This window comes from Bombus fervidus, chromosome 15 (assembly GCF_041682495.2).
Source record: "Bombus fervidus isolate BK054 chromosome 15, iyBomFerv1, whole genome shotgun sequence".
In the NCBI taxonomy this organism is placed as follows: domain Eukaryota; kingdom Metazoa; phylum Arthropoda; class Insecta; order Hymenoptera; family Apidae; genus Bombus; species Bombus fervidus.
In genome coordinates, this window is record NC_091531.1 from 8,663,190 (window position 1) to 8,674,168 (window position 10,979).

The 10,979-nt window shown below is 39.7% G+C and overlaps 1 protein-coding gene and 1 long non-coding RNA gene across 7 annotated transcripts; both read right to left on the minus strand.

The window, feature by feature from the left end:
• Window positions 1–1,924: 1,924 nt before the first annotated feature.
• On the minus strand, window positions 1,925–4,901 carry LOC139994766 (uncharacterized). The gene is made up of 2 exons (XR_011801716.1): window positions 2,417–4,901; window positions 1,925–2,386 (listed from the first exon to the last, which is right to left on the minus strand). It is a non-coding gene; the product is annotated as an uncharacterized lncRNA (long non-coding RNA).
• Window positions 4,902–6,379: 1,478 nt separating this feature from the next.
• Window positions 6,380–9,256, minus strand: LOC141445885 (uncharacterized). Of its 6 annotated transcripts, XM_074112067.1 has the most exons (3): window positions 8,197–9,256; window positions 7,909–8,127; window positions 6,914–7,812 (listed from the first exon to the last, which is right to left on the minus strand). In XM_074112067.1, exons 2-3 carry the CDS (start codon window positions 8,122–8,124, stop codon window positions 7,714–7,716), a joined length of 315 nt encoding a protein of 104 aa, XP_073968168.1. In that variant the 5' UTR covers window positions 8,125–8,127; window positions 8,197–9,256; the 3' UTR covers window positions 6,914–7,713. The 6 variants fall into 6 exon arrangements, 4 of the variants coding, with proteins under 4 accessions (XP_073968168.1, XP_073968167.1, XP_073968166.1 ...); XR_012453405.1 differs by adding an exon at window positions 6,380–6,900 and having other exon boundaries at window positions 7,069–9,248; XR_012453406.1 differs by having other exon boundaries at window positions 6,914–7,235; window positions 7,346–9,248.
• Window positions 9,257–10,979: the final 1,723 nt, after the last annotated feature.

Genomic DNA, 10,979 nt, shown 5'->3' on the forward strand with positions numbered 1-10,979 from the left:
GGAGATGATGAAGTCCGACGATAGGAAAAGAGAGATGCTTTCGAGGCGGGCGTGTAGCGAAAGCGGGTCACATCCGGGGTCTCTGGGAACCGGAAGTGGACCAGGGGGCAGCAGTGGTCATCTTTGGGGAAAGAGGAACCAGGGACGTACCTCGGCGCCTGTAGTAGGCCATGCTAAGCATCCAGCCATCATTCTCAGGACCAGGAGGAGCTGGCCTGTTGCGCCAATGCACTACAGAAGGTAGGGAATTTTTAATAAAAAATATAATATAATATTTTTATCGTCTACTATCTAATATAATTGTCTATAAATAATAGTATATAATAGACAATTTTATTGAAAACCGTAAAAATGTTATATATTAGAGAAAATTCTGATAATTCACAATTCTAGATTACGTTTACATTAATTACAATTGAATTGTAATTGTGACTTGGAAGAATTGTTAGATACGGAAATTAAATACAGGAAACAATTCTGATGATTCAGGATTATTGTTCTGAAGAAGTACTAGATATACATGTGAAATTCTAACTCTAATTTCGAAAAAGTATTAGATGTAGGAAAACGTTCTGATGATATAGGAGGGCTACTAGATATAAAAAAAACTTTTTAGGGAAATTCATATAGGAACATCGATAGATTAATTTTATAAAAAGTGTCAAACACTTTATCGTACACTTTTAAAGAGATACTACTTTGGCATCGTAATCGTGATCGCGCTTCACAAGCACGAGAAAAACCACGATACAAGCAGGTCGTTTCCTTTTCGTGGAGAAGTGGAAATAACGACGAGGGTGTCGTTATTCTACACGACTGCGCGCGAATTATCTCCTCCCGCGGCAAGCGCGATAATTGTGGTCTGTTTATTAACGAAGACGGGACCGCTCGTACAATGGACCAACAAAGTGCCTTTCGTAATTCACCCTCTCTCCCTTTATTTTTATTCGCAACAACCAAATAAGTCTTTTCACGAGAAACTTTGTTAATTATTTAAGAGAATCGCTCGAGTAATTTCATTTGTTATGAATAATTGTTTTTTAACCATTAAAGGGTATCGTGTGAATTCATCAAAGGGTAGAAAAGATTGGTCCAGCCACCAATGCTCTCTTTCTATTTATTTTATTATTCCATTTACTTCTCCCAAATTTTTCAATTGCAAAAGTCTATTTACGAGTATCTCACACTTGAATGTAGTTTAAATTAAGACAAATAAATTTTTTCTGAAATATTTTTGGCTTTTTATTTTCTCTCTCTCTCTTTGTTTATTTCGACCATTAGCGGAGAGACGCGATCGCGAGGAAGCACGTCAACGGGAGTCGTAAATTCCCGTTACGGTTAGATAATCGACGCCACGAACTGATCGATCCCCTTATTTCTGTTAAGATAATAGGGGCGGTTCAATTGAGTTTACACCGAACTAACAGGTATAAATTAATGTTTATTCCAACAACTTTGTAAAGAAGATAGTTACACTGGTGCGTATGTACAAGTCAAGTAAGTGTGATTGATTTAAGGGTAGAAAGACCCGTTTTAAAGATACGTGTTGACTGTTCTAACGACGAAGAATAAGTGAAGTTCAATGACGATGTCTGTGTCGGAGGAAAGCTAGCGATGGGTGTTGTCTAGCGCACGGGACCATCGGATTTGTTGATGACAATTTTGGTTAAGAAAGCGAGGGCAATAGACGTTGCTTCTGATTGGATTAATAAGAAGGTTGGTGGACTAGGAAGGGTCTTAAGCTGCCCTCGATGGAAAGTTGTTAGTGGGCAGCATCGTACGTGAGAAAAACTTTCCCGTGTTTTCTCGTAGTAAACAATAAACTTTAGAAAACGATTATTAAAAGTTGAGGCGAATAGGCCGTGATAGTTGTAGTCGCTGGCTGTAGATGTCGCTGCTGGGGTACTGCTGTATTTTCTTCTAATTTAGATACGTGGAAGAAAAATCGAACTCCGTCGCTGGGATTTGAACCCGGGTTCCGAACGTTCGTAACCTAAGGCGCTAACCACTGCGCTGCTGTCGTCCGATACTAGTTAGTGTCGAGTGGTGGTATTTTACTATCGAGTGTCGCCACAAAGTAAAAAGATCTTTGTTCGGTCTGAAGGACCTTAGCCAGAAAATTGCTGAGATTTATGATAGATCCTTAAGGCTATCGAGGGTACGCAGTAAAGATGTGTAGACATCTGGTCGCCATCTTGTCCGCGGTGTGTGGCCTGGTAGAGTGTCGCCAGGCGTAACACTCTTTTAACGTAGGTTGTTCTCTTTTTATTCAATTTTCCAAATGTTATAAATTTCAAAGAATATTCTCATTCGAAATAAATGTAATAAGTTGCAGAAGTGGTGCACCCCTCGTTTCCAATATTCCGTTTCATCTAATCATCGATTTCTTTCCTCGAGTTCGTAGTTAATGACACACGTTCACCGTATTACGGAGATTCGAACGCTCGAATTTTGAGTCAGTCAATCGATAGACTGACCCTAGACGTTGCCCTAGTGGGAATCCTACTGTTTCTTTCCCTCCAGCTAGTTATACTGGTTTGGAATTGTGTAAAGAGGTCGTATCAGTTGATGAAGCATTGCCATTTACCTCGTCGTGCTGCAAAATTTGTTTTTTTTTTTAATCGTCAAACGTTTCATTTCACTCGTAAAATTTGGACGATGTTTTCGATATGTTACGATAATTGAAATATTGAGTTATTCTAGCTATATCCGTTCCATTAATAAATATTGGTGCAGTAACTCTTATTACATATATAGAACGCTTAATGGGTTGATTTTTTTATTTTTCATAGGTAAAATTAATATTTCTATGAAATACCATTTCCAAAAATACGTCTAATGTAATACACTCTTCAACAAATTAATATTTTCAAAAGGGACAACACTCATTCCTCAAAGGAATTTCACGTATGTCTGGCCACAACGACCATATTCTACTTAGCCGCTTACTCCACATATTCTTCAATTTTACTTTAAAGCACGAACGCTAGTCAAACAAATTATTTCTTAATTCAGTTCTCAATGCCAGAAGCTATCAAACACGCTTAGAATTCTTGTTCATCAAATGCAAGCCAATTACGACATAGAATTTGAAGTGGAAGCCCAGACCGCAGGTCAACCGATCAAAACTCGATAACTGCACCAGGTACATAGGGTAACGATACAATCAGCTTCCACTAAACGTGCCGTATAAGAGTATCAAACAGGTCTGGGTTGAATTTGGAGTTGGAGAACGACGATGAAAACCATATACCACTAATTAGACTAATTCAAAATTTATCCAGCTCACTGCGTTAAGCCACTTTCCACGTGGAAACCTGGATGGGTTGTTAACACCAACGATGAGATGGTGGATAACGCAGCACGAAGGCAGAATGATTATTCAATGCGTTGACTGGGCCGAAATCGAAACTGAAATGCCAGCCTAACTTGGCGAGATTAGCCTAAGTTTTCTTCTACGTTGTCTGCAGGCCACCAAAGTCTTGCGGGAAGGATGTCACCACTAGCAGAGCCGCTTACCGGCAGAGGGCTAATACTACGGGGGGGTCGCCAGGTACCCCGGGGTTAGCCGCTAATGACTGACGTACCCATCAGCCACCTCGCAGTGCCCTCGACTGCGAGGTACCCCATCGCCGCGCACCTCTGCTTAGAGTTAGGGATTTTCTATAGAGGTTATCATCCTCACGGTCCGACCAATGAAGGCAGGACCCCCGGTCCACCGAGACATGACCAATGGAATACGGTATTTGGGCTAGGGTTCCTCGGGGTTGCATTCCCGTACTGCGGCTCGCCAGCGAGTCCACAGCCCCTGAGGGATTGGAAGTTGGGTGGTAAGGGAAAGGAGAGAAGTAGGAAAAAGAAGGGAAAAGTCATGACCCCCGGGCTCCTTAGTAAAATGCCTCTCCTAGTCTCGCGGCTGGGACCAAATCATGTCCCTTCCCGAGCCAGAGCTGTTGACGTAGGTCCAGCGGGTTATTAACCCGCGACGACCCCCTAATTTTTTATGCCACGATGCCATCCTGCTCTCTTCATCGGGAAGCGTGGGTTTTTAAGCCACGTCACCATCCTTGTACAGTCGGCATTTTCTTCCGGAACCACCAGTCGCAGCTCGAGGAAAGGATTGTGATAAGGGAGCAGGACAGAGGAAGGGTGTTTAGGATAGCCATTGCTCCGTTGGCCACTGGCAAGCCAGCGTTTACCAGGACCCACCGACGTGGAGGAGGAGTTGGCACTTGGCACTGGTGGGCGTGAAGAGTGCAATGCCATACCAGCATCTTTGGGGCCAGTGCGTTAGATCCTGGAACAAGGTTATTTTCTAAGGGGAACAATAAGGTTAACTTCGTTCTCGCTAAAGCAACTTCGTAGACATATTCCCCTCTCCACTGCGTAAGTAGAAGCAATTTCGCGTTGCCGAGGTTTACGAGGTTTACGAAGTTCAGCGGCGTATCGATTTTCAAGCATACACGACCAAGTTCAGCGACGTATTGATTTTCAAACACACGTGACTAGGTTCAGGTTGCTAACACGTGAGCGTGTAAACACAAGTGTATCGTAAGCGTTCGGTTAAGAATTGATCGCAGGAGACGCCTCTCGAAGCGCACCACATTCCCGCGATGATCTTCCGTCAGATCGACTCTGCCATTAAAATGGTTTTTCCTCTTTATTCGACTTTTTCGAATGTCACGCTATTGTTACGAGTGAGTACTTATCGATCTGAGATTCCAACGGATTTCTAGTTGATATTTAACTTCAGTTTCGTATGATTGTACCAACTTGGTGCTTGCCTAATTTAGAAACTTCCCTATGCACAATAGGGAATTTTAGATTCTATCGAATCCTGGTACTTCAACTTGAAATCAAATAATAGTTTGACAATAATTAATAGTCGTTACGTGGTTGCCGCCAATCAAGGGACTTAAAATTTTGACATATAATGCTTGAATTATACTGCTATTAAATCTTCTCGATGTATACATCGAGAGCCCTTCAAAATCATTCCATTTAGTAATTTACGATGATTCGATGTTTTGATTTTTTAGTGTTAGTTTAATCGTTCACCCCCATTTTGTCGGTAATCTTTGGATGGAATTCCTTGACATGGCTTATAATGAGAGAAATTTGGAAACATGGTTGGCAGACGAAATAAAACATATCTGAAAAGAAATAAAATGATAAGATACGAAGGAATTCAAATTTCCTCATCATTTTATGTGAAAAATTACTTCTGCTGCGCTGTTGGTAAATCCTACAATTCTTCGGGAAAATTTGTAACGTTCTTCCTTACTGACTAGTCGATATTATAGATTCCGCATACAGTAGCTTTCTATTGACGATAAATTAGAAACCTGTTTTACTATCAGTCAATTTATCGACGTTTTTTATATTACCCGTCTGCAGTCAAATATAACTCATTAATGTTTCTATTTCTCCTTACTTTCAGGTAAGTCGAGTAACGTGAACTTTTTGTGCATGTAGTTAAATAAGGTGAGTTTGCATGTGTACAGTTACTTATACTCTAGATTAAAAAAAACAATATACATTCTTGCTAATTAATTTAAATTGTTCAAAATATTCAAAATGTTCTCAATTCTCTTGTTTATCCTTCGGATTAAGAAAGAGAATAAATTTTCTTCTTAATTAATGAAGGTCATAAACAAAATGTTTCATAAACATCTATTATTCGTTATTGTAATTCCTCTGTTCCCTTGAACTGTAGGGCTTGTGCCCGTCATGTGCTAGAAAAATAAATTAATGTATCAATACTTGTATTGTAATCGTAAATCGAAGGTGAACGAATGAAACGATACGAAAGTAAGCTAGGCTTATGACATGAGCATGATAGGCTTCTTCACCGATAAAGTAATGATAAAACTATAAAATAAATGAATGTATCAAAAACGAACGAATCAAGACTCACAATGTACATGGTCCTTTTGATTCATAAAGACATATTAAACGTATTGATAAAATTCTTCGTTTTTCTCCTACAACACCCTTGAAGCAGTTTCTAGAAAAGCTAGAGTCCCTAATCAACAAACTCCAACAGATTCGGTACACACACTCCATTACGTAATTTCATAGAAGCTCCAAATAGTCGTCAACAGTCCATCTTCCAAGTACAGCAATCAAAGTGACATAAATCACGTGCAGCTATTCATTCTAATAATCCCTTAATTCGAATTAATCGCTATTCATTCGTCAATGTAACTATCATATAGCAACATGCCAAATATCACCTGGCAGCCTTTCAATATTATTTGCCATGGCTACTGTTCTATTTACTTCGATGTTTAATGAATTGGCAATTCATTGGGCAAGCATTCTAGTTGGCCAGCGGCGTGTAATAAGCTGTTATTGTAATAGCGAATAGAGATCGCGCGAATTAATTTCAGTGAACTTTCTGTAAGCTTGTTTCGACGTTGGATCTGATAGCTGATCATATGAATAACAAGTTCACATGACGAAATGGTTAATTCTAGTTAAACAAGTTTTTTTTTTTAAATTCTTGTATCAAAATATTCAATCGATGCTCATCTTAGACAATTTCATCAATTTATATATATATATATATCCTGCATGAAGTAGCTGGCGAAGCAGCACACGCGAGTTGGAAAGAAATTATTATTTGGTCAATACTCAAAAAGTTTCTACGAGATTACGTATTAATTCTAGTAGCTGTAAGATACTTGTAGAATATTCAAGTAGCTTTGTTGACCTACAAATCTTCATGGAAGGCTTGATAGCTTCAATAGTCCTAATATTTTCAGTGATTGTTCGACTTGCAATCTGCGATGCTTCAAATGGTTCCCATTATTCATCGTGGAAGCTTAATGCTCTTAGTAGATGGGACATTAAATCCTCTTACTGCCACGAAACTAATTGCGTGTATCCATATAATTCCTAATAATAATTATTTATAATAATAGTGGTTATTCACAACAATACGTAATAACAATTATCTTTAAAATGACTATGCATACTAATATTCGTTCCTGGAACAAGTATCCATTATTCATAGAATGATTTTCTATTATATTACAGTAATTATCTATGGCATTACACGCTTACTATCTTGGCCACCAAAAGTCAGCGAATTCGTTTAATCCTCTAGATCCATTGATCATGTTGAAAGAACCTGCTGACATTGGTCGAAGGAGAGTCACAGTTGGCTTCAAACGAATCCGTGATTAGCAGGAAGCTTTCGACAGACTTGTCGAATAGGTTAGCCGATGTGTCTGCAATGAAGTTACGGCTTGGTATCGATCTGTTATACGGTCAGTCATCAACCTGCTAGCAAGTAATGTGTGCGTTCCAGGGGCCGACCTTTTGGTCGACCGCGCCATACCTCGAGTTAGGAATCATACTGGCTTCGCTTCAAGATGTTCGTCGGGTATGAGGGCCGACAGCATCGCCGCTGTGGTGGACCGCCAGTTAGAAGTATCCCCTTGTGGCGTTCGCAATGTGGACATCGTCTCTTCTCTCCTGAGTTTACCCATTTCGTAGACAATCTCCCAGGGCTCTTTGTTTTCTTCTTCGATTACGAAGTCCCGCCATCTCTGGATCTTCTTCGCCGCCATTTTCGTGTATTCCTACCTGGTTTGCACTTTTTCTTGTTCCCTCGCTGCAGGGTCCTTAGCCCCCTGATACTCCTTTCTTGCTCGGTAGGTGTCTCTATTTTTTCGTATGACCTCCTCCGTCTGCCATGGTACGGATTTATTGTGCCATTCTTTTTTTTGGAATGTGCCCACTTTCTGCACAATGCGCACAGATTTCATAGTTCACGCGGCAGTACTTTGCGATGTGTTTGTATCCCTGATATTTGTAACAGCGACTGATTGCTATATATTCCTGGACTTTGCATGCATTCTAAGAAATTAATAATTTACCTGTCAACAATTTTTCACTTACCTGGGGGTGTATCTCAATTACCCAGTTGGTTTCCTCGTTGTGCTTGCGCCACGTCCTGAAGCAGAACTTCATTTCTGCCGAGTCTTCTTCTTTCAGTTTGTCCTGATTCTGCTTCATGATACAGGCCAGTATTTCCTTCTCCGTCATGTCCCTTGGGATGATAAATATCATCATCCGGAGCTTCCGTTTGTGTGGGATGCTGGCCCAGCTTCTCATTTTCTGTAAACACTTTAAACTCTTCCGGCTTCGTCGTTTCTACCATTAGATCGTTGCCGTTGATTTTTCTACCGGTTCGAACTTGTATTTCCTTTTTACGAGGGTTTACGAGTGTAAACACTGCATCCCGTGCTTCTTCACTCGTTTTTATCTCCCCATCCTCTGCTTCAGACCGGATTATAACCACGTTTTTCGGTGGTTTTACCGCCGTCTGTGCGACCTTCTTGCGAGCCATCTTAACGACTGTCTCAAGTCGTTTGCCGGCTTACAGCGACTTACTCACTGCGCACAGTATCGCGGCATCCTTGATTCTTTGTTTCGTCTGCACCCTGCTCTAACTTTCCCGTTAGATAGTCGTTATAAAGCAGAAGCTCCCCCAGCAGGTTTCGCATGTCCTTGAAATCGTTTGGTCTTTGTTAACTTTCTTGTTTGGGTCCATGCGGAACGCCAGTACGCTCTTCTCTATTTCGCTAACCTGTTCCCTTATTTCGAGAATGAACCGCTCTTCTTTCTTTTCCTCGTTTTCCTTCCCATTAGTTCGCTTCTTGCTTGTCACCTTTTCCGGGTTAACACTGGACTTTTCGGATGCAGCGCTTGTATTCTTTGCACCTGCCGCGTCTGTCACTGTTTCAGGCTTCTGCGCTTTGATTGGTTGCAGTACCACCTTTGCCTTCATGGCAGGCGACGTCTCTATACTTGTAGTCATATAGGAAACGGTTAACTTCCGCTAAGTCCAGCGGTGTACTGATTTGTACTCTTACGTACTATGTCCAGCGGTGTATCGTTTTCCAAGCATGCGCTATTAAGTTTAGCGGCGTATTGATTTTCAAGCATACACGACCAAGTTCAGCGGCGTATTGATTTTCAAGCACACATGACTAGGTTTAGAGGCGTATTATTCTTAACACTTGCCCTTGAACCTCAACTCTTTCGAATGTCTCGCTATGTTTACAGATGTGTACTTATCGATCTGAGATTCCAACGGATTTCTAGTTGATATTTAACTTCAGTTTCGTATGATCGTACCAACTTGGTGCTTGCCTGATTTAGAAACTTCCCTATGCACATTAGGGAATTTTAGATTCTATCGAATCCTGGTATTTCAACTTGAAATCAAATAATAGTTTGACGCGGATTTTATTTGGTATTTAATCTCAGTTCCTCTGATTGTACAGAGGATTGTTAAGTATTGATTTAGAGAATTTGTTGTCCCTGCTAGGGAATTTTTCCATTTCCATTGGACTAGGGTCGTACAACTTCAGATGTAATAATGCCTAGTAATATTTAACTTGTTTTCTGCGGTTATAGGGAGTTCCAACAAACACAACAAACGTTCTTCCTTACTGACTGAAAGTAGCTTCCTATTGATGATAAATCAGAAATCTGTTTTACTATCAGTCAATTTGAGCTTTATCGACGCTTTTTACATTATCTGTTTTCGGTCAAACAAAACTCGTTAATTCTCTTATTTATCCTTCAGATTAAGAAAGAGAATAAACTTTCTTACTAATTAATGAAGATCATAAACAAAATATTTCGCAAACAACTTATTAGCTTACATTAATAGATTATTATTTAGATATGAATATAGATTGAAATAACTTCAAGAAATAACATTTTTTACTCGAACTTTTTAGTTGACTTTCAACATTCAATCGTTGAAAAATAATGTTCTCCATTGTGTCACGACAAGTGCATTAATGTTAGGAATTAAACAATTAATTCTATTTTCGGTATATTACCTTAAAAAAAGATCACGATAATGTCATTCGGGATAGATTTCACTTTGAATCCAGATTTTTTCTTCCGATTAGAAGAATCGAGTCAGAACGAAGAAAGAATTTTCTTTGACGTTCAAACCTGCGTTATTACGACGTATCAATTTTATTCGTGGTCTTTACATCGGCTAGAATTCTCATCGAATGTCTGTGGTTTAGGTTAGGTTTTACCATGAAAGCGTGCAAATAGCTTTCAGGATTAATTTGTTGGCGCAAACGAATGCCATTTTATTTGTCCACGAGCTTCAAGTGTATCATTAAAGCCGTTCCCACGCTTCCGTAACAAAGAGATAAGCAATTTGCAGTCGCAGAGTATCCGAGTGGAAAGTTTAACAATTTCCGTAATGGCACGCGCGTTTCTAGCTTCCCCTGATAATTGAACGAAATTCATTCAGCTATTTTCGAGTGTGGGGATTTAATGCGAACACATTATCCTGAATTCCCTGGCGTTATAACTAACGCTGTAATTACGGATAGCATTTTGATTTATCAGTTTAGATGCTTCTCCAACTGAAAGTGGTGAGATTATTTGTGCTTAAGGATTTTATTTAATTTATTCACAAAATTTGACCCATTTATGAACGTAGCGGTGGTTGTAATAGTTTGCAGCAATTCCTGGATCGTCTAAAATGAAAATTATTATAAAATCCTGTAGACTCAATTTTTATTCAAATAAAATTCTACGAAATTACCGATTTTATGAATCATTTTAAAGACATAAATGACCATAACCTATTTGATGGTTCTAACAAAAACATGAAATAAGTCGTAACGTTTTTACCTTGTTATATATTAAAATTTGTTTTTCTGCTTATATTTCACTGCGATTAAGCCTCAACATTCTCAACTTCTTCTCATAGTTGTTTCTCTATAAATATCTGCCAGTTGACTAGCAGCGTCACGGAGGCTGTTTCGAGTGGCGCGCTATCGTGAGAATTTATATTGGACGCGTTTCATTGGACATAACCTAAAATCGATAGCACGCCGGCTGTGTCATCGAGTCCCAATCGCGTTTTAGTCGAAACGGTGCAACTGCAATTCGCCGTACCCTGCGTCCTTCATGGCTCAGTTTAACCA